This window comes from Phocoena sinus, chromosome 3, assembly GCF_008692025.1.
Source record: "Phocoena sinus isolate mPhoSin1 chromosome 3, mPhoSin1.pri, whole genome shotgun sequence".
In the NCBI taxonomy this organism is placed as follows: Eukaryota; Metazoa; Chordata; class Mammalia; order Artiodactyla; family Phocoenidae; genus Phocoena; species Phocoena sinus.
The window spans coordinates 59,385,430-59,410,046 of record NC_045765.1 but is presented as its reverse complement, the minus strand read 5'-3'; the positions used below and the strand labels follow the sequence as shown (position 1 = coordinate 59,410,046).

The window sequence follows — 24,617 nt, the reverse complement described above, 5'->3', positions numbered from 1 at the left end:
GTTCTAAAATTCCCCCCACGTGCGTCTAAGGCTTGAAGGCCATCTCAGGAATGAGTGTGCTTCTGACACAGACCCATGCATAGGCATTCCTGCGTGTCTGGTCCACGGGGGGGCACAGAGGTGGTCCTGGATGCCACTGAGCCGATCTGTCTGCATCCCGCTTGCAGCTCAAATCACGTGTGAACCCAGTCTCCCACAAAGCGGTGCCTCAGGAAGCAGTGAAGAAATGTTGCTGAACCAGTTTCCAAACCAGAAGTGTGCCCATGTGTGAGCTGCAGGATGCAACCTGGCGGACAGTTAGCTGTAGTTCTCGCATTCACAACCCGGGGACAGGAGACCTGGGGAAGGTCAGGACAGCTGGAAGTGTGAAATGAATGCAGCCCTGCATAGCTGTCAAAGGATCAAGCTGTCTGCGGCGGCTGACTGACCATGCACACACACGCTCGGCAGCACCCAGCTAGGCATTACCTACTTCACCACCGGTGTAGAAGTCAGTGTTTGTCGGGTGAACGACAGCATCACTGTCGATCGAGGCAATGTCAGCCTGTACAACTTGCAACTATAACAGGTAAACAGATGTATATCAACTGTGTTGGACCGAGACCCACGCACAGGCACATTTACTAAGGCCCCAATGGCAGGGCTGGCCTACCTGGTCGATTCCAACATATGAGCCAAAAGGGCAATCAGTCCACGAAGTGTGCGCACATGTGGATGGGGGTGAGGAGAGGAGGAGGAGGAATATCAAATGTGACATGTTTAAATTAAACATTTGAATGACAAGTCCAAAAAAAGAGAAACAGACACATGAGATCATTTCCAAAGGTTAAAAGAAATAACAAAACAACGAATGCCCCACTTCACTTCGCAAAAGCCTGTGAGACTGGCACCCCACTGAGAAGGCTACTAAAACATGGCATCTGTTTTTTAAAAAACGTGGACTATCAGGCGAACCAAAACAACAAGTTTCTCCATTTTATCGGCAGTAGTCATCTTTTAGGGTTTGATTTTTATTCCTGTGATGTTCATTATTTTGTCTACCTTCGAGGGACGTCTCTTGAAAACTGAGAAAACAGTATAGGTGTGTGCAGAGGAATGCCTTTATTTTTCCCCCTCGATGTGTAAAAGTATTTTTCCAGCCTACCTCTTATTCTGATCAACCTCATTTTTATGTATTTTACATATAAAATATACTATGGATAGACAGGATCCTAGTTTTTTCTAGCTTGTGGGGGTTTTTTTGTTTTTGTCTTTTTAAAGAAAGTATCTGCTTAAGGCTGTTAGAAAACAAGTTCAAGCAGGGCGTTTTTGAGTCCCAGTTCTCATGTCTTCAGCCCACTACTGTACCCAGTCTGTGTGGGTCGGGCCTGGGCTCTGGCATGAGCATCTCTCCCGGTAAGGAAATCTGCCATCTTACAAAGGTGGCCGAAGATGGGAACTAAAGATACACAAAACATACCTAAGTCAGCATCAGGCACAAGGCTGCCTTGGTGGGAACCTGCTAGCCTGTTGCCCCTGCAAGGCTCACAGCTAAGGAAACAGGAGCCTTCACTGTGCCCTAAGCTGACAGTTCTTCTCTGTAAAGGTGAGGCCACAGAGTGGGACACCTGATGGGTAGCCCTCAGCTTGCCCTGAACCGTCCACCCTCCTGTGCAGGGAGATGCCATGGCTCTGGGGCAGTTTTCCTCTGGAAGAACTCACTCAGAAAGAGATATTGCCCTTCTTTTTAATATCATACACGAGCCAAGTAATTCATGAAGGTGGCACTCAGTCATATACTGTTTTCAGTTGCAGAAGAAGTCGAAGTGACAGTAGGTGGTAAATTTGGGGGAAATCAATTTGCTGGTGGATTAAAGACAACTTAATAGTATACTGATGCAGCTTAATTGTCTCCCTTCTCAAGTGTTTTCATGCTTTGTCATTTCTAATTAAGGCTTAAATGGAGAAACTATCATTTTGTAGTTACCTGAGATTTTTCAGTTCTTAAAAAAACAAAAAAAAAAAAACCAAAAATAACACAGTTTTAAAAAATCCCACCCGAGTAACCAGCAGTCAGTGTGATCATTATGGAAGAGAATTTAGATGGCAATATATTTATAATCAAGGAGAAAGCAGCCAATCGGGCTTAATAAGACATAATCAGATCATTTCCATTTGGAACGGCTTGAAGTAAGTAGACATTCAATGTCTACCCTCAAACATTAATCTTGCTTTTGGGAATTTGGTTTGACCATCTGAAGTTTGAGAAGATGAAGAGCCAAAATTCTGGGTTCCATAACTTTTCAACTGACAGCTGATGGTGCCAAACCCCATCCCCAATTACCTAGGTCATCTTTAAGGTCAATGTCAGCATTGGTAGGATTGATTATGGCCTCCACCTCAAAGCCGGCTAAATTACTGATTTCACTGTGAATAAGGTTCAGCTGAAAAGAAAAGCATGAGGTGGGAAATAACAGGACAGCTGGGAAGTCACAGAGACGTGAGCCTTGGGATACAGATGAAGGGCAGTGGACACTCCAGGTGCACTGGGCACAAAGGGGAAGAGGGAGTCACTGGCTAAACTGAATCCACGTCAAAGGAAAGACTCAAATGCCACTCAGGATGCTAAAAAGAAGCAAGCTAGGCTGAGGGTCCAGAACGTGTTTGCCTGGTGATGCCTGGGGCCAAAGGGAGGCATAGCCATATCAGGCTGGTGGATCCACTTCCCTTGAAAAGAACTTGTGATCTGGGGGCCCAAGTACAGCAGCTCTCAGGACCCAGAGTCAAGTACTCATTGCTGGGGTAGGGTGGGGTGGTATATGTGACCGTCCCCTTCTTTGAGCACTGGGATGGTGCGGAAGTCCTAGCTGGTTTGGGCAAACCCCTCGTAGCTCTACCATTCTCTTCCAAGTGGTCATGGGTCTTTGAGGCTGTCCCCATCACCGTGACTACTAGCTGGCTGGCTCCTGTGCCCTGCTCAGGGGTGGTGAGAAGCAAGAATGGCCTGTTATTTAGTAACATCTAATTTTACGTGCCTGTTAGTCATGTAATACTGAAGTTCTAGCCAAACCCAGGAAGAGACACAGCAGTTCTCCAGCAAGATAGTGTGTCTTTTAAACTGTTCACGTTGTTGGTGAGGCTACTCTGAGGCCCAAGGGGTAGAGCATTTTCTTTGAGTGAGTTTTATGAGTACCCTACCACCTGAGTCTTTATAAAGAACCGCTGAATGTCCTCCCTCCCCACTGTTACTCTGGTGCCATGGCAATCCTCAGTTTGAGAGGAATCCTAAGTCCTAGACTGGCTGTCAGAGGGCAGGGGGAATTAGCTGGCCCAGGATCCCCTTCCTGTTCTTAGGTCCAAGCGCCTGCAGCTCAGCACTCACACTCTCTCAGGGAAGATGGCTATTCTTCAGTGACAGACATTCCTACCAGATGCAGCAGAGAGCAGTGCCCAGAGGAGCGGATGACCAAGACCAACTGCAGTCCCGGCTTGGGGAGCTGACCGCACCCTCAGGGCCAAGCAGGGCAGGCGCTTAGTCCAGGCGCTCACTCCCAGGAGAGGGCCGTGTGCAGACACTCACACGGGAGTGTGGGGCTACCGGATGGACATCTGGGCTGCTTGACATGGGAAGCACTTGGCAACTGAGCTCCAAGTCCCTGAATTTCTGGGGCCAAACATTTTGTTGAAAACAAAACCAAACAAAAAACCTGACGTGCTATAAGCAGTAGAAATATAAACCCACATTTCTGATTCCCAGATGCAATCAGCAGATTCTCAAAAAAGGGACCTGCTTCGACTGAAAGTTGTGGAAATGAATTCGGTCTTATGGCCGGGGGAAGGACTCTGGCTAGGCCCCGCCAGTGTGGTACGCCTCATTTTTAGTTAGGGCTCGAAGAGAGAAGAGGTACAAGCTCTCTCCACTTGGACTTTCTGGGGTGTGGTTCCCAGCACTGCAGGGTAATTAGGGGCCAGCCACTGGCATTCCTGAAGCTGAAGGAAGCCCACTGGGGTGCCCTCACACAGTGAAGCTCTCAGAGCACAGGTCCTGGTGCCAGGACAGAGGCACAGAAGAGACAGCATCAAGGAGAGGGTGCTAATGGTGTTGGTTCAGGGGGAAGGGGTGTGGATGGGCACACAATGGGGGGCGGGGTCGGGGTCTCAGAGTAAGGCAAGTGAAGGTTTAGGGTTCAGGACAAGGGTGAAGGGTTTGATTATGGTATCATGTAAGTACTGCATATGACTTCAAGCAAATGCTGTTTATAAAAACTCAAATTAAGCCAGTACTCCCTGCTCCCCACCAAAAATAAAAACCTACACTGTGTGAAGCAGCAGGAGATCGTTGGGGGAGGAAGGGAAAGGAGAAAAAAGGGAAAAGAACACTTCACTTGGTGTTATGGATGACTACACTTTAAAGACATCTAGGAGATTCCTTTTCTGTTTGTTTAAAAACCATACATGTTTAAATCTTTAAACTTCATAATATTTTTTTCTAATTGTATACACACTTCTGGATTTGTATTCAGAAATGTCTCACCGGAAAATCAGCTCCTGCCATGGGCTCTGATTCAACTAGCCGGGGAGACCCTGGTAGACTGCCTCTGCCTCTGCCTGGGGAGCACCCCCCCTGCTCTTTAGGGCTTTCTGGGGGAAAGTGCGGGGCTTTGTGGCCTTGCTGAAGCGAGGGAGCAGTTGCAAACAGAATTCCCAGCTGACTCAGGGCTTACCACCTTCCCTCTGAGCAGAAGCAGCCCCGCTCTTGGAAGCACTGAATCCTGCACATCAGGGAGCCACTGCCACCAGCAATGGAGAAGCCCCAGCTAACCAAGTGCAGTTTCACTCTCACCCACATCATGCTCTGCTGGGTACCAGGCTCAGCAGAAGTCCTCAAGGTGAGGGGCTGAGCCACAAAACAGTATTGCCATTAAAAATGTACAATTATAGAGGACTATAAAGCATGTGCTTGGGGGAGGGGGGCGGTCTGTGTTTGTGTGTTTGGGAGAGGAATGGGGAGGGGAGAGGACAAATTGCTTCAGGCACTTTGGAAAGACAGATGGGCAATCATCTTGGCTTGGGCAGGCTGGCCCAGGGGGCAGAAGCCAGCAGTGATCTGATCATCTGGTCATGAAACAAGAACAGAAGCTCCCCTGGACAGGAGAAGGATAAGCAGAGGCCACGTATACACATGCCTGAAAAGGATCTCACTGTGCCGAGGACACACACCAACAGGCCTGGCAGGCCCAGGATAGATGCCCAGTCCTAGGAGGTCCCAGGCCCCGCTAAGCCCACCCAGGGTCAAATTCACCTGGGCCTCTTAGCCAAAGGGACCCATAGCTGTCTGAAGCACATGGCAGAGCAGGGGTATTTGTGGGCTGGGAAATCAGATTTCTGGGCAACTGTGAAAATTCCCAAGTTTAGTCTGATTTTCTGGGAGGGAAGAGGGTCATTAATGATTTCAGAATATGAACAAGGTAACTACTTCCTTGTCTTAACATTGGGAAAGATGGAAAACTAAGTTTTAAACCACAGAATGGTGAATTTAAAGTATCTGTGAAGATTGCTGGCCACTGGAGAGAGTGCCAGTTATAGAGCAGAAGGGGGGGGGTCCCACCTGGCTGCAGGGCTGGGGGAAGGGGACTGAGCTAAGTGTCCTTCAAGATCTCTTCCACCACGGGGACCTGATGATGCTCATGTCAGTGGGCTCTGCTGGAGCCAGCCTCTGATGTCTACAGTACCCAGTCTCCCCTCGAGGGGTTATGCCCAGTTAACCCTTGTTGTCTACTCCTGATGTGAACTCGTTAGGCTACAAGCTCCTTGAAGGCAAAGTGCAGGCTGCCTCCTGCCCAAGGGCCATCCAATACCTAAGACAGTGCTCGGGTTTCTGTAGGCCCACAAACAGAGCTGGAACTGAATGTCAAACATCCAGACACAACTTTAAGATGAAGTGAACAAACCGCTTCCCCGAAAGCAGAGCTAACGGAAAGGCCAGAGCTCAGGAACCGGGCCCTTGGCCTGGCTGGGAACTGAGGTGGCTCAGAGCTAACCTGGCTATCCTGGAAGGGAGGATGGCACCCACCACTGAGAGCAGGTCGGGAGGCAGCCTGCCCATGATAAGGAAGGAGCCGGTGGCTTGGGGCTACCGGATGGACATCTGGGCTGCCTTGACATGACCTCCTTGGCTATGGGAAATAGTACAATCCTTTTTTTTTTTTTTTTTTACATATGTGATCAGAAATTCAATTTTAGGAAATAAACATGATTTTTAAAGATTATCTGAGTGACCTGTTAAGTCTAGCCTGTCACTGTCCAGACTAGCCTGTTCGTATCTCTCATTCCCTCACAATGGACAAGGAAGACTCCTTTCCCTGTGCCCATCACATAAAATGCAACGCTTTTCCTGTCCCCAGGGTCCACTTTAACTAAGGAGGATGGAGAGGTGAGGTCTTCCACAGAACTGTTTCCACTTCCTCATGGATCACCATGTGTTCCCTGTGACCTGCTCCAGGGCCCATTCCTGCCCTGGCCTCTGGGGTGGAGGGACTCCTTCCTCTGTGCTATGCTGCCAGCCTGCACGCATCTCCAGCCTGAATTCCCCCAGAGGCCTCAGGCCTGGAGGTAGCATCTGGTGGGTTTCAGGCTAGAATGTGCCACACAAAGACAAGGACCCCTGTGCGCACTGCTGGAGGCCCAGAAGCATGGCTTCATCAGCGTCCTAAACTGTCTCAGAAGCCAGTCGTCAGCCATAGGGTGGAAGAGGGTGGGGGGCCTTTCCTCCTCATTCCTGCTTCAAGAGCTCCCTCTCTTTACTGTTCCCCAGCCCCCGGGACTAGGGTGTCTGGATCTGAGGAAGAAAACCCATGGTACCTACCCCTGCCTCTAGCGGCCCACAGGGCTGTGGCTGCAATCCTGATAGTTGGGGAGGCACACGCGCATGCCCTCCTGACACTGCTTTCCCAACTGCTTCTAATAATACTGACTCTTCCAAGGAAGCCTACGTCGCTTACTACCACTGACACAGATTTATAGAAATACACATTGGAAGTACTTTTTTTGGACATTAAGCTTTTTAAATCTTGAGAAGAAGCTGAGAATCTCCACTGAACCACAAAGCAAACACATTTAGTCGATTCAGATTCACAGCACTGTTTCCCTTTTGAAAACAATTCAACAATGTGTGTGAATACTGGGTAAAATCAGAGAGCAATGAGGGCGGTTACTCCTGAGACGTCAGTATGTGAGATACATTATCATCAACAACAATTGGATCCCAGGCTCCTAAGCCCTGGGCCAGCTTCTCCTGCAAGTAGCTTAGCAACTGTGCCTTTCAGGGCTGTAGCGAGCACAGTATCACCTTTCTGACCTCAGCTTGCTTTGCATTATTCCAGCATTGGTTTCACTGTCACAGGTGGAAAGTAAGACTCATAGAACACAGAGCACCATACAGTCACCATTGTAAAGTACCCTTTCTGAAACACTTCCTAAAATCCAAGTCAAAATTAATGTCTGTAATAATGACATTTTAAAATGTGCTTTGTGTAAAAATTCCTATGTGTCAGTTTGACCACTCTGGCCCCTTTTGCACTAAATGCCATGACTTTCACTCGACAGTAAAAACTATTTATAAAGGGCCAGAAAGTCCTGCTTCAAAATAACGCTCTCAACTATGAATACTTATTCCCTCTCATGCTGCAGGGCACAGGGTTCCAGAAAGTGTTGTTAGGACACTAGCTTCTAACAGGGTGCCCAGGCTGACTTGAGATGCTTTATTCTGTGACACCACTTTTGGGGAGACACAGTTTACCCTGCTAAAGGGCACCTGCAGGGCTGGATTTGGGGGTAGCTCATCCTGGATGTGTGTGTCCTGGGTCATTAAGATGGAAGCAAAGGGCCGCCTTGTGGTAGTTTGGGGTTCTGTTCTCACCACTCACACCGGACTGTGTGATACGGGAAAGAAGGCAGGTGTACTTTCTGGCTCTGCACTCAGCCCCTTCTCTCACAGCTGACCATGTTACACTGGGCTCCAGTTCAACCAGTCCCTTCAGGCTCTCCCTCCAAAAGTCAAGATATCAAAAAGCCACATTAGTTTGCTGTCAAGCCTCCATCTTCCATTTTCCTCTATTTCCTAAATAATATTAGATAACATGCCTGTAATATAGAGTATCAGTGCTTCTCTATAGCTTTTTGGACTCTCCCTCCCCGACCGTGAGTGGAGTATAGTCAGTATTAGCTGGATTTGCACTTTCTGGTACTCTCCTGCCTGCGGTGCCTGGTCCTGAGGCCTGAGACCAGGCTGTACCCAAAATGGAGGAGACGGCACTGCTTGGTTGCAGAGGAGCTAGCAACGTGTCTGCAGTCTTTGTTGCCTCCCTTCCCTTCCAGGGCTCGTATGCAGCAGACAAGGCCCTGATCCCAAGGCCAAGAAGGGCAAGAAGGGCATCTCCATTTGTACATGGACATTTGTATGGCTATTCTGGAAATCCAGCAAGGGGGTGTGAGGAGTTCTGACTTGATGCTGGCTTTGGGGTAACCAGCAGGAGAGAGCAAGAAGAACACAGGGAAGGGAGAGGCCAGGGTCAGGGCACGCGAGAGTGGGGTACGGGAAGGAGTGAGGAAGAGGGTGGACCCAGGCACTGAACTGTTCTACCTGCTTAACAGGTTTCCAAGTCCTGGCTCTAATCGTCAGCATTAGGGATCTGAAGCACACTGGAGCTAGTCCTAAATCGCAGAGCTTTTTTGCACTTTAGTTCAAACCAAAGCAATTTGGATGACAGGTCACATTAACTTTCCATATATTACCCAAAGGACAGGTTAAAGGGTGTGAAAGTAAACCCAGGTGGTTGCCTTCACTGCTGAGCTGAAATTTTATAAATAAAAAATATTTTAAACAAAAACTTTCAAAGCCCCAGACCTTAAGATGACAGATAGTGCTGCTTATTTTTTCCTTTGAAAAATGCATACAAAATACAGATAATGGTTATAAAATGTACACTGTAATGGTTATTTGCTGGAACACAGAGTCCACCACAGGAATTGCATCATGGGAGCCTGAGTGCAATTAGCGACAGGAAGAGGGAGGGGGAGAAGGAGCACTTGCAATGACGTGAGCAGGACTGTGTCACTGAGATGCCAAAGAAAACTGACAGTGAGGTTTTAAAAATGATGCAGCTTCAGAACCAAGTTGTTCACCACATGCAAACTAAATGCGAATTACATGGAAGCTCAAATCCATGCTTTTAATTTTTTTTTAATGTAGGATAAAAAAAATTCAGAAAAGTAATTCCCACTCTCTCTCCACCCCCTTTTTTGGCGTTAACAGAGAAATATGAACTCTCATTCTCAGGTCTTAAAAGCCTTTGCATCATTTTTATTTTCAACAAAAGTGAATCATTTGTTACAAAACCATGGCGTCCTGGCAAATTTGCATCACTGGGGCGGCTGAAAACATATTGCCCACGGTTAAAACGAACAAACGATTGGCTTGAGGAGTCCTCAGGTGGCACAGTGTGTCTAGCAACAATCCCGCCCCCTGGATCAAGGTTCCACCTTCCGTGCCCACCGGAACACCTGGACTGCCTGCTAGATCTTTCCCTTTCTAGGACCCAGTTTTGACTTCCAGCTGCTTTTCTGGGCAGGACTACAGGATGACCAGGTCATCCCATATACACAGCTCCTTCCACAGACTAAGCCCAGGGTGTCCCGACCCCCACAGGAGCTGCTGTCCCTCTTCCTTACCACCATCTCCTCTCCCCACCTGCCAGTCTCCCCTCAGCACCCTGTCCAGCCCTCCCTGAGTCCTCTCCTAAAGCCGCCCCAGGCCCCACTCTCTCCTCCAGCCCATGAGGCCAGGAGTGGTCCTCAGTCAGCCTTCCTGCTGGTGGAGGCACCCACCTGTCCCAGGGCCTGCGAGCAGACCGGGGCCCGCGTTTGCCTACCTTCTGGCCGAGGAAGAGGCTCTTGGTGGAGAGCACAGTGAAGCCATCGGCGGGTGTGCCCTCGGTCGTGCTGTCAGCGCTGGCTGCCTTGCTGACTTCTCCCTGCTTCTTCTTGCACAAACAGAAGAGTCAGTATGAGGCCTGCACAGATGGAGACCACGTGAATCTGGGCTTTTCTAACAGGCAGGTGAATGCCCATAATACTCAAGAGAAAACAGGAAACTAAACCACTACTAGTTCTCAGCATTTTTCAAAGTGGGGGCTGCAGGCTTATTTTGAAGTCCAAGAGTAAAGAGTGCTAAACTGTATTTTCATCACCTTTATAATCTTAAAAAAAGAGCTACCTAAAGGCAAAACTTCACAGTGATAATTTAGAACAGAACCAGTTGCATAACTTTAGACCAAGTAAATGTCTCTTAATTCAGGGTCTTCACTTTCTAGATGCCTGTACAGTATTCACGTCTGCGGGCAAAACCCAAACTGCTCTGGATCCTTAGTTCTCAAAGAGCCAAAACTCAGACCAAGGATCATCACCCTCCAACCCTCCGAGCCCAGGAGGCAAGACTCTCCCACCCTCTTTCATTAAGACCTGCCCTGGAGAAGGATCCGTATGGGGGCTGTTGGTAAGCCTATCTGTCCCCTTGAGATGCCCCACCCCCCTGCGGTGAGCATGGATCTTGGCAGGCTCTTGGGCCTCTTTCCAGCATCGTTCAGACTGAAGTATACGTCCTCTGGGGTTTCCAAGAGCCTTGCAAAGGTATGTTGTGTCGAGAGGTGTGATTACTTTCCAGATCCTCTGCTGCGTAATGTACTTCTTCCTGAAGTGGGTCTGCCCTAAGAGTGATCTACGCTTGCAATCAAGGTGTCATGCTGGGTCTCCCTTCACAACCATCTCTCCCAGTTCCCAAGAGTGAATATTAGCACCACCCTTCAAGTAGGGATACATGTCTTTCTCAGTCTTTTATTTCTGTCAAGGATGAGGCTTGTATTAGAAACGGATATTTTGGCTCATTTAGGGATTTTTTGCATTCAGATATATTGTTGAGTGAGAAAAGTGGGCACAATAGCAATTTTTGTTTAGGTACTTTTTCCTTCCCCCAATTATTATCAAAAAGGACATTACTCCTGAGGATGGTCCAGTGGGAGCAAATCAACCAAGTACGGGGTGAGAAATATTATAAAATATATAAAATATAAGTGGCCATGGCTTCCTGAAGGAAGGATCTGGACAGAAAACTCAGGGCAAGGCCCGTGCCCTATCTATTTTCCCTTTTAATACTCAAATTCATTAACGTATTAATATTTTTACTTACACTGAAAAATAAGGTCTAATTTTACTAAGTGCTTTAACAATAAGGACTGCTTTGGCATTTAGGTTATGTGGCTAATCTGGAACATTTTCCATTAATTGAATGAGCTAAATTTGATGCTCGAAGATTTTGATATAAATGCTAAGACAGAAAGCATTTTAACAAGAAACATGGTATTAGCAAAGATATAGTAAAATTATCACTATTTTGGTTTTCCTAACACTTCAAGTGTATCAGATTTGACAGGTATAATCAACAATTACATGGTAAGTCTTAGTAAAGCCTTTTTGATATACTTTCCAGGAAATAAGAAAAGCAAAGACGGGATGACAAATCCTTTCACAAGTCAGATGTTTCTAATTCTGTGCTTTCAACAAAACTGAATAACTACCAAATTGAGTTATCAGCTGATAGACCATTAAAGAACAGATTGATGGAGTTTAGTTAACAGTAACGTACCAATGCGGGTTTCTTAGTTGTGATGAATGTACCAGGGTTATGGAAGATGTTAACAACAGGGAAACTGGGTGAGGGATATTCAGGAACTCTCTATACAGGCCTTGTAACTTCTGTAAATCTAAAACCATTCTAAACTAAAACATTTATTAAAACAAATTGATGACAGATTACTATGTGATTGTTGGCATGTAGCTCAGAAAGGGTTCAGAGGATTGAGTGATGTTGCTATAACAAAATCCTTTCCAGTCCCATTTAATTACTTTTGTGAACAAGATTTCCCAGGCACTTATACCTATAAATAAAATATAGGATGATGACTCATTTTTACAATGAGCAACATTCATCTTAGGGTACTTGAGTTAACTGAAAAAACTATCTCCATGCATTCCACGACATGATACAGTTCCAAAAACATTTTACTTCCTCCTTAATAGTTAAAATTAAAATGTGTCAAGTATTTCAGTTTGATCAACTGTGTATTATTAATAAATGTGATAACTATCCAATCCTGTGGAAACCATAATATTTAGTGCTTTTATGATCACAAGAAAATTTTTCAAAATGAATTTAAATTTACGTACATTATTTTTGTTGCACAAATCACTAACATACTACAAGCAAAAAAAAAGTGTTACATTAGGATAAAAATTTGTGGGGCAAGTGAAAGGAAAATAAGGGCTCAAAGGAGTAAAGTTATATAAATTTTCCAACTGTTAAAAAAGAGCCTGTTTGTGTATTTTGTGGTATATCAAATCATCACAGTAAGTAGATTTTTTTGGATACATTTAAATGATGAGAGTTTTCTTTTTAAATTTCAATATGTATTATATATCAAAATTATACCCTTTGTAGTAGATATTTAAATTTATTATGAGAAGTTTAGCTGTCAAATTTTAGATGTATGAGCTATGAAGATCTTCAAAACTGCTTTAGGAAGTATGCAAGCAAAAAAGTTTTAAAGCCACTACTCTACGCAGTGAACACCATTCATACACGAGGTGCTCAGCAAATGCTTGGGAATGAAATGCAGTTGCTAAGTAGATAAATATTTAGTGCTTCTGCCCAAGGATACTTGGATTTGAAGAGGTCAGAAAGCCCTAAATGATAGAATTTCAAGCATCTGGGAATTGGAGCTGGTTTTACTGGGAGGAGGGGACCTGAAAGGCTCCCTGAGCCCCTGATACAAGTCAGCAGCTGCCTACGCAGCCAGGTTATAAAGCCTAACCTGTGATAATTAATACTGATAATTTTCAGCAATGATTCATTTGCATATGGTTACCTGCATTAAAGCTGTTGCCCCACATTGTAAATTGGTTCAGCCACTATGGAAAAACAGTATAGAGGTTCCTCAAAAAATAAAAAATAGAACTACCATGTGCTCCAGCAATTCCACTTCCGGAAATATATACAAAGGAAATGAAAACACTATATTGAAGAGATATCTGCATCCCCATGTTCATAGCAGCATTATTTACAATAGCCCAGACATGGAAACAACCTAAGTGCCCATCAACAAATGAATAAAGAAAATGTGATACACACACACACACACACACACACACACACACACACACACACACACAATGGAATATTATTTAGCCATAAAAAGGAAGATAATCCTGCCAGGAAGCTGAGAGTCCCAAATAAGATGAACGCAAACAAAACCATGCCAAGACACATTATAATTAAAGTGGCAAAAGCTAAAGACAAGGAGAGAATCTTTAAAACAGCAAGAGAAAACCTGTGACACACACACAAAAAGCCCATAAGACTATCAGCAGATTTTTCAGCAAAAATTTTGCAGGCCAGAAGAGAGTGGCATGATTTTTCTAAATGCTAAGAGTAAAAAAAACTTCCCACCAAGAATACTCTACCGGGCAAAACTGTCCTTCAGAAGTGAAGAATACAGAAAGAGTTCTCCAGACAAGCAAAAGCTAAAGGAGTTCATCACCACTAAACTGGCCTTAAAAGAAATAATAAAGGGACTTCTTTTAAGCTCAAAAGAAAGGGCACTAATTAGTAACAGGAAAACATATGAAAAGTACAAGTACCTTTGTCACTGATAAAGGTAAATATAAAGGTGGTAGATTAATCACTTATAAAGCTAGTATAAAGGTTAAAAGACAAAAGTACTAAAAATAACTGTAACTACAATAATTAATTAAGGACTATACACAAGATAAAGAGGTGTAAAATGTGATGTCAAAAACATAAAACATGGAGAGAAGAGTGAAAATATAGAGCTTTCAAATGGGATCAAACGTGTTACCAATTTTAAATAGACTGTTATAAGTTGTTATATATAAGCCTCATGATAAACACAAAGCAAAAGCCTATAGTATATACACAAAAGAGAAAGGAATGTAAGTGTACCACTAAAGAAAATCATCAAATCACAAAGGAAGAGAGCAAGAAAAGAAGAAAGGAACAGAAACTATTGGATTGGCCAAAAAGTGCCTTCGGTTTTTAAGTAAAAATAAAAGACACATTTTTCATTTTCACCAAGAACTTTATTGAACAACGTATTCAACCTTTTGTTCCACTACCTTCTGCCATTGTTCAGGCAACTTCATAATTCCATCTTACCAAAACTTTTTATCTTTTTGAGCAAAGAACTGTTCCAGGTGCCTTTTACAGTCTTCCAGGGAACTGAAATTTTTTCCATTAAGAGATTTTTGTAAAGACTGAAATAAATGGAAATCTGAAGGTGCAATGTCTGGTGAATATGGCGGATGAATCAGAAGTTCCCAGCCAAGCTGTAACAGTTCTTGCCCAGTCATCAAATAAATATGAGGTCTTGCGTTATCCTGATGGAAGATTATGAGTTTTCTGATGACTAATTCTGGATGCTTTTCATGGAGTGATACTTTCAGTTGGTCTAACTGGGAGCAGTACTTGCTGGAATTAATCGTCTGGTTTTCCAGAAGGAGCTCATAGTAGAGGACTCCCTTCCAATCCCACCATATACACAACACCACCTTCTCTGGATGAAGACTGACCTTTGGTGGGTTGGTGGTGGTTCATTTCGCTTGCCCCATGATCTCCTCTGTTCCACATTATTATGCAGTATCCACTTTTCATCAACCATCACAATTTGTTTTCAAAACGGAACGTTTTCATTACGTTTAAGTAGAGAATCACATGGGGAAATACGGTCAAGAAGGTTTCTTTTTGCCTACCTTATGTGGAACCCAAACATCAAAGTGATTCACATAACCAAGCTAGTGCAAATGATTTTCAATGCTTGATTTGGATATTTTGAGTATGCAGTTATCTCCAGTGTGGTATAATGTTGATTTTTCCCAATTAACGTCTCGATTTGATTGCTATCAACTTCAACAGGTCTACCCGACCGTGGAGCCTCGTCCAGGGAGAAATCTCCAGCACGAAAACTTCGCAAACCACTTTTGACACATTTGATCAGTCACAGCACCTTCTCCATACACTGCACAAATCTTTGTTTTGTGTTTCAGTTGCATTTTTACCTTTCTTGAAATAATAAAGCATAATATGCCTAAAATGTTTTTTCTGCCATCTTCAGTATTAAAAAGGCTACACAAAAATTCACCAATTTTGAGGTCTTTTATAAAATACATGCTGGGGCTTCCCTGGTGGCGCAGTGGTTGAGAGTCCGCCTGCCAAAGCAGGGGACACGGGTTCGTGCCCCGGTCCGGGAAGATCCCACATGCCGCGGAGTGGCTGGGCCCGTGAGCCATGGCCGCTAAGCCTGTGCATCCGGAGCCTGTGCTCCGCAATGGGAGAGGCCACAGCAGTGAGAGGCCCACGTACCGCAAAAAAAAAAAAAAAAAAAAAAAAGCATGCTGATATGACAGCTGTCACAATACAATCTAACAGAATTTTTTTCAAATGAAGTTAAAGACAACTAAGTGCTACTAGAGCCATATTATGGAAAAAACCAAGTGAACCTTTTGGCCAACCCAATACAAAACAGCCAAAAAACAGTGAACAAAATGGGAATAAGTGCATACCTATCAATAGTTACTTTAAATGTAAACGCACTAAATTCTCCAATCAAAAGACACTGAATGGATAAGTACACAACACCCATCTATATGCTGCCTACATGAGACACGCTTCAGATGTAGGGATATACACAGACTGAAAGTAAAGGGATGGAAGAACATTTTCCATGCCAATAAAAACCAAAAGAAAGCTGAGGTAGCTATACTTATGTCAGACAAAACAGACTTTAAAACAATGACTGCAATGACAATGAATGTCATTACATAATCATAAAGGAGTCAATCCAACAAGAGGATATAATATTTGTAAATATTTATGCACCCAACACAGGAGCAAATAAATATATAAAGCAAATATTAACAGACCTAAAAGAGAAAAAGACAGCAACACAATAATAACAGGGGACATTAATATCCCACTTTCATCCATGGACAGATTTTCCTTACAGAAAATCAATAAGAAAACACTGGCCTTAAATGACATGTTAAACCAGATGGATTTAAAAAATATACACAGCATATTCCACCCAAATCAACAGGATACACATTCCTCTCAAGTACACATATAACATTTTCCAGGATAGACCACATGATAGGCCACAAAACAAGCGCTAATAAATGTAAGAAATCATGTCAAGTATCTTTTCTGACCACAGTGGTATGAAACTAGAAGTCAATTACAAGAAGGAAACTAGAAAAATCACAAATATATGAAAATTAAACAACATGTTACTGAACAACCAATAGGAAAGATTACTTATCTTTAGTTTATCTGTTAGTTTCATTTACCTTTTCTATTGTTCTTTTAATCTCTATTTCATTCATTTCTTCTCTGGCCTTTGTTATTTCCTTCCTTCTGCCAACTTAGGGCTTCATTTGTTCTTTTTCTAGTTCCTTCAGGTTATGTTTTTTTATTTGAGATTTAAAAAATTTTTTTGATGTAGGCATTTATTGTTATAAATTTGCCTCTTAGAACTGCTTTTGGTGCATGTCATAAGTTTTGGTAAGTTACATTTCCATTTTCACTTGTCTGAAGGTTTTTAAAATTTATTTTTCCTCTTTTCCTCTAGCCACAGCAATTAGGCAAGAAAAAGAAACGGCATCCAAATCAGAAAGAAGTAAAACTGTCACTATTTGAACATGACATATTATACACAGAAAACTCTAAAAACTCCACTAAAAAAATTGTTAGAAAAAATGAATTCAGTAAAGTTGTAGGACACAAAATCATTACACAGATTTCTGTGGTGTTTCCATACACTAATAATGAGCTATCATAAAGAGAAATTAAGAAAACAATTTACAACCACATTAAAAGGAATAAAATACCAAGGATTATATTTAACCAAGGAGGTGGAAGTCCTGCATGGTGAAAACCGTAAGGCACTGATGAAAGAAATTAAACACACAAATAAATGGAAAGATATTCTATGCTCAAGGACTGGAAGAATTAATACTGTTAAAATGTCCATACTACCCAAAGCAATCTACAGATCCAATGCAATCCCTAATCAAATTCCAATGGCAAGAGATTCCCAGCCAAGACAGCAGAAGAGAAGGACCTGAGCGCACCTCCTCTCACGAAAACACCAAAATCGCAAGTAACTGCTGAACAACCATCGACAAAAAAACTAGAGCCTACCAAAAAAGATATTTTCAAAGACAAAGAAGAAGCCACCACGAGATGGTAGGAGGGGCGTTTTCATGACATCATCGAATCCCATACCCAGCGGGTGGCTTACCCACAAACTGGAAAATAATTATGTCACAGATGTTCTCCCACAGGAGTGAGAGTTCTGAGCCCCACGTCAGGCTCCCAAGTCTGGTGGTCTGGCATCAGGAGGAGGAACCATCAGAGCATTTGGCTTTGAAGGCCAATGGAGCTTAAGTGCAGGGGCTCTACATAACTGAGAGAAACAGAGACTCTGCTCTTAGAGGATGCACACAAGGTTTCACATACACTGGAACCCAGCACAGCAGTAACTCCACATGAGCCTCAGCTGGACCTACCTACGAGTCTTGGAGAGTCTCCTAAGGAGGCGAGGGTTGGCTGTGACTCAGTGGAGGGGCAAGGACACTGATGCCAGAGGTCCCAGAGAATACTGATTGGTGTGAGCTCTCCCAGAGGTCACCATTTTGGCATCAAGACCTGGCCCTACCCAACAGCCTACAGGCTCTAGTGCTAGTACACCTCAGGCCAAACAACCAGCAGGATAGGAACACAGCCCCACTATCAGCAGACAGGCTGCCTAAAGCTGTGCTGAGCTCACAGCCACCTCTAAACACACCCACTGACACAGTCCTGCCCAACAGAGAAACTCAACCCAGCTCCACCCACCAGAGGGCAGGCACCAGTCCCTCACACCAGGAAGCCTGCACAAGTCCAGGACCAACCTCACCCACCAGAGGGCAGACACCAGAAACAAGAGGAGCTACGGTCCTGCATCCAGCAGGACCAGAAGAAGAAATAAGGAGCTGGAAGACCGAATGGTGGAAAGCATTGCCGCAGAACAAAGAAAAAATAACGTAAAGAAATGAGAACAGTTTAAGAGACCTCTGGGACAACATTAAATGCACCAACATTTGCATTAGAGGGGTCCCAGAAGGAGAAGAGAGAAAAATGGCCTGAGAAAATATTTGAAGAGATTATAGCCAAAAACTTCCCTAACACGAGAAAGGAAACACTCACTCAGGTCCAGGAAGTGCAGAGACTCCCAGACAGGATAAACCCAAGAAGGAACATGCTGAGACACATATTAGTCAAAGTGACAAAAATTAAAGACAAAGAAAAAATATTAAAAGCAACAAGGGAAAAGCAACAAATAACATACAAGGGAATCCCCATAAGGTTATCAGCTGATTTTTCAGCAGAAACTTTGCAGGTCAGAAGGAAGTGGCACAATATATTTAAAGTATATGAAAAGGAAAAGTATATAACCAAGAATACTGTACCCAGCAAGGCTCTTCTTGTTCAGACTCGATGGAGAAATCAAAAGCTTTACAGATAAGCAAGACCTAACAGAATTCAGCGGCACCAAACCAGCTTTACAACGAATGCTAAAGGAACTTCTCTAGGCAGAAGATAAAAGCCCAAACTAGAATCAAGAAAAGTACGAATGCGAAAGCTCACCAGTAAAGGCAAACACACAGTAAAGGTAGGAAATCATCCACACACAAGAAGAGAGTACAAATGCAGGATACAGGAAATGCATTTGAAACTGAGAGACCAGCAACTTAAAACAATCTTCTACATATACAGACTGCTATATCAAAATCTCATGGGAACCACAAACCAAGAATCTACAGTAGTTACATACACACACAAGGGAAAGCAATCCAAACACAACACTAAAGATAGTCACCAAATTACACAAGAAGAGAACAAAAGAGGAAAGGAAGAAAAAAACCTACAAAAACAATCCCAAGACAATTAACAAAATGGCAATAAGAACGTACATATCGATAATTGCCTTAAATGTAAATGGATTAAATACTCCAAACAAAAGACACAGACTGCCTTAATGGATACAAAAACAAGACCTGTATATATGCTGGCTACAACGGACCCACTTCAGATCTAGGGACACAGACTGAAAGTGAGGGGATGGAAAAAGGTATCCCATGCAAATGGAATCAAAAGAAAGCTGGAGTAGCAATACTCATATCAGACAAATTAGACTTTAATTTTTTTTTTTTTGGCTACGCTGCATAGCATGTGGGATCTCAGTTTCCCGACCAGGGATCGAACGCTGTGCCACCCTGCATCAGAAGTGTGGAGTCTTAACCACTGGACAACCAGGGAAGTCCCCAAAATAGATTTTACAAGAATGTTACAAAGAGACAAAGAAGGATATTACGTAATAATCAAGGGATCAATTCAAAAAGATATAACAATTGTAAATATATATGCACCAAATATAGGAGCACCTCAATATATAAGGCAAACACTAACAGCCATAAAAGGAGAAATCGACAGTAACACAATAATATGGGGGGATTTTAACACCTGACTTACATCTTTGAACAGATCATCCAGACAGAAAATCAATAAGGAAACACAGGCCTCAAATGACACATTAAACCAGATGGACTTAACTGATATATATAGAGCATTCCATCCAAAAGCACCAGAATTCACTTTCTTCTCAAGTGCACATGGAACATTCTCCAGGACAGATCACATCTTGGGCCACAAATCAAGCCTTGGTATATTTAAGAAAACTGAAATCATATCAAGCCTCTTTTCTGACCACAATGCTATGAGATTAGAAATCAACTACAAGGAAAAAAAACAAAAAACACAACTACGTGGAGGCTAAACAATATGCTACTAAACAACCAATGGATCACTGAAGATATCAAAGAGGAAACCAAAAAATAGCTAGAAACAAATGAAAATGAAAGCATGACAATCCAAAACCTATGGGATGCAGCGAAAGCAGTTCTAAGAGGTAAGTTCATAGCAATACAATCTTACCTCAGGAAACAAGAAAAATCTCAAACAAACTAACCTTATGCCTAAAGCAACTAGAAAGAGAACAAACAAAACCCAACATTAGTATAAGGAAAGAAATCACAAAGATCAGAGCAGAAAAAAATTAAATAGAGACAAAGAAAACAATAGAAAAGATCAATGAAACTAAAAGCTGGTTCTTTGAAAAGATAAACAAAATTGATAAACCTTTAGCCAGACTCATCAAGAAAAAAAGGGAGAGGGCTCAAATCAATAAAATTAGAAATGAAAAAAGAGAAGTTACTATTAACACCACAGAAATACAAAGAATCATAAGTGACTACCTACAAGCAACTATATGCCAAAAAAATGGACAACCTGGAAGAAATGGACAAATTCTTAGAAAGGTACAATCTTCCAAAACTGAACCAGGAAGAAATAGAAAATACGAACAGACCAATCAAAACCACTGAAATTGAAACTGTGATTTTAAAACTCCCAACAGGGAATTCCCTGGTGGTCCAGTGGTTAGGATCAGTGCTTTCACTGCGAGGGCCGAGGTTCAATCCCTGGTTGAGGAACTAAGATCCCGCAAGCTGCAGTGCAGCCAAAAACAAAAATACAAAACAAAAAAACCCAAAAGAACTCCCAACAAAAAAAGTCCAGGACCAGATGGCTTCACAGGCGAATTCTATCAAACATTCAGAGAAGAGCTAACACCTATCCTTCTCAAACTCTTCCAAAAAATTACAGAGGAAGGAACACTCCCAACTCATTCTATGAGGCCACCGTCACCCTGATATTAAAAGCAGACAAAGATACCACAAAAAAAGAAAATTACAGGCCAATATCACTGATGAATACAAAAATCCTCAACAAATACCAGCAAACCAAATCCAACAGTACATTAAAAGGACTTTACACCACGATCAAGTGGGATTTATCCCAGAGATGAGAGGATTTTTCAATATCTGTATATCAATCAGTGTGATACACCACATTAACAAATTGAAGAATAAAAACCATATGATCATCTCGATAGATGCAGAGAAAACTTTTCACAAAATTCAACACCTTTTATGATAAAAACTCTCCAGAAAATGAGCACAGAGGGAACATACCTCAACATAATAAAGGCCATACATCGATATGTCAAACCCACAGCTAACATCAGAGTCAATGGTGAAAAGCTGAAAACATTTTTTCTAAATCAGAAACAAGACAAGGATGTCCACTCTCGCCACTTTTCTTCAACATAGTTTTGGAAGTCCTAGCCATGGCAATCAGAGAAGAAAAAGAAATAAAAGGAATCCAAATTGGAAAAGAAGAAGTAAAACTGTCACTGTTTACAGATGACATGATACTATACATAGAGAATCCTAAAGATGCTACCAGAAAACTACTAGAGTTCATCAATGAATTCCACCAAGTTGCAGGATACAAAATTAATACACAGAAATCTGCTGCATTCCTATACACTAACAAAAGATCATAAAGAGAAAATAAAGAAACAATCCCACTTACCATCACATCAAAAAGAATAAAATACCTAGGAATAAACCGATTCAAGGAGGCAAAAGACCTGTACTCTGAAAACTATAAGATGCTGATGAAAAAAATCGAAGACAACACAAACAGATGGAAAGATATAACATGTTTTTGGATTGGAAGAATCAAAATGACTGTACTACCCAAGGCAATCTACAAATTAAGTGCAATCCCTATCAAATTACCAATGGCATTTTTTTTGCAGATCTAGAACAAAAAAATCTTAAAATTTGTATGGAAACACCGAAGACCCCAAATAGCCAAAGTGATTTTGAGAAAGGAAAATGGAGCTGGAGGAATCAGGCTCCCTTACTTCAGACTATACTACAAAGCTACAGTCATCAAAACAGTATGGTACTGGCACAAAAACAAAAATAGAGCTCAATGGAACAGGACAGAAAGCCCAGAAATAAACCCACGCACCTATGGTCAAGTAATCTACAACAAAGGAGGCAAGAATATACAATGGAGAAAAGACAATCTCTTCAATAACTGGTGCTGGGAAAACTGGACAGCTACAGGTAAGAGAATGAATTAGAACATTCTCTAACAGCATACACAAAAATAAACTCAAAATGGATCAAAGACCTAAATGTAAAGACGACAGTATAAAACTCTTAGAGGAAAACATAGGCAGAACACTCTTTGACATAAATCGCAGCAATATCTTTTTTGATCCACCTCCTAGAGTAATGAAAACAAAAACAAATGGGACCTAATTAAACTTAAAAGCTTCTGCACAGCAAAGGAAACCATAAACAAAACAAAAAGACAACACACAGGATGGGAGAAAATATTTGCAAACAATGCAACAGACAAGGGATTAATCTCCAAAATACAAAACAGCTCATGCAGCCCAACAGCAAAAAAAATACACGCAACCCAATCAAAAAATGGGCAGAAGATCTAAACAGACATTTCTCCAAAGAAGACATACAGATGGCCAAAAGGCACATGGAAAGATTCTCTAATGATTAGGGAAATTCAAGTTGAAACTACAATGAGGTATCACCTCACACCGGTCAGAACGGCCATTATCAAAAAGTCTACAAACAATAAATGCTGAAGAGGTGTGAAGAAAAGGGAACCCTCCTACACTGTTGGAGGGAATGTAAATTGGTGCAGCCACTATGGAGAACAATATGGAGGTTCCTCAAAACACTAAAAATAGAGCTATCGTATGATCCAGCAATCCCACTCCTGGGCATATATTCAGAGAAAACCATCCTTTGAAAAGATACATGTACCCCAATGTTCATTGCAGCACTATTTACAATAGCCAAGACATGGAAGCAACCTAAATGTCCATCAACAGAGGAATGGATAAAGAAGATGTGGTACATATATACAATGGAATATTACTCAGCCATAGAAAAGAATGAAGTAATGCCATTTGCAGCAACACAGATGGACCTAGAGATTATCATACTAAGTGAAGTCAGACAGACAAAGACAAATATCATATGATATTACTTGTATATGGAATCTTAAAAAATAATAAAAATGAACTTATTTTCAAAACAGAAACAGACTCACAGACTTAGAAAACAAACTTATGGTTACCAGAAGGGAAGGGGGGAGGGGAAGGATAAATTAGGAGTTTGGGATTAACATACACTCTACTATATATAAAACAGATAATCAACAAGGATCTACTGTAGAGCACAGGGTACTACTCAATACTCTGCAATAACCTATATGTGAAAAGAATCTGAAAAAGAATAGACATATGTATATGTATAACTAAATCACTTTGCTGTACACCTGAAACTAACACAACATTGTAAACCAAATACACTCCAATATAAAATAAAATTAAAAAAATAAAATGTGCTCTTAATAAAAAAGTATATATAACTGAATCACCTTACTGTACAGTACAAATTAACACAACACTGTAAATCAACTATACTTCAATTTAAAAAAATAGTAAAATGTGAAAAAAAATTCCAATGGCATTTTTCACAGAAATAGAATAAACAATCTTAAAATTTGTATGGAACCACAAAAGACCCCCACATATCCAAAGCAATCTCAAGAAAGAAGAACAAATCTGAAGGCATCGTGCTCCCTCATTTCAAACTACATAACAAAGCTGTAGTCATGAAAACAGTATGGTATTGGCATAAAAACAGACACAAAATCAATGGAACAGAACAGCAAGCCCAGAAATAAACCCAGGCATATATGGTCACTTAATTTACAACAAAGGAGGCAAGAATATACAATGGAGAAAGGACAGTGTCTTCAATAAATAGTGTTGGGAAAACTGGACAGCCAATGTAAAAGAATAAAACTGCACCACTTACATCTTACACTGTACACAAAAATTAACTCAAAATGGATTAAAAACTTGAACATAAGGGCTGAAACCATAAAACTCCTAGAGGAAAACGGACAGTAAGCTCTTTGATATTAGTACTGGCAATGACTTCGGATTTGACACCAAAAGAAAAGGCAACAAAAACAAAAACAAACAAGTAGGACTATATCAAACTAAAAGGTTTCTGCACAACAAAGGAAACAATCAACAAAGTGAAAAGGCAACCTATGGAATGGCAGAAAATATTTGTGAATCATTTATCTGACAAGGGGTTAATATCCAAAATATATACAAACTCAGACAACTCAAGAGCAAAAAACTCAAGACCATTTTTCCAAAGAAGACATACAAATGGCCAACTGGTACATGAAAAGGTGCCCAACATCGCTAATCATCAGGGAAATGCAAATCAAAACTACAATGATACAGCACCTCACACCTGTTAGAATGGCTATTATCAAAATGACAGGAAATAACAAGTGTTGGCAAGGATGTAGAGAAAAGAGAACCTTGGTACACTGTTGGTGGGAACGTAAACCGGAGCAGCTACTATGGAAAACATTTTGGAGGCTCCTCAAAAAATTAAAAAGAGAACTCCCACATAATTCAGCAATTCCACTTCTGGGTATTCAT

General features: G+C 42.0%; 1 protein-coding gene across 9 annotated transcripts in view; it reads right to left on the bottom strand.

Annotated features, from left to right (window-relative positions):
• Positions 1-24,617, bottom strand: part of LOC116750637 (core histone macro-H2A.1) — an 80,418-nt gene that overhangs the window by 17,283 nt on the left and 38,518 nt on the right. For 2 of the 9 annotated variants that reach the window (XM_032625533.1, XM_032625534.1), the window contains exons 5-6: positions 9,909-10,019; positions 469-559 (exon numbers count right to left, since the gene is read on the bottom strand). In XM_032625533.1, the coding sequence (XP_032481424.1) occupies positions 469-559; positions 9,909-10,019 (202 nt within the window). Of the gene's footprint in view, positions 1-468; positions 10,020-24,617 lie in introns of all 9 variants that reach the window. The other 7 variants (XM_032625531.1, XM_032625530.1, XR_004349051.1 and 4 more) reach the window with 6 other exon arrangements.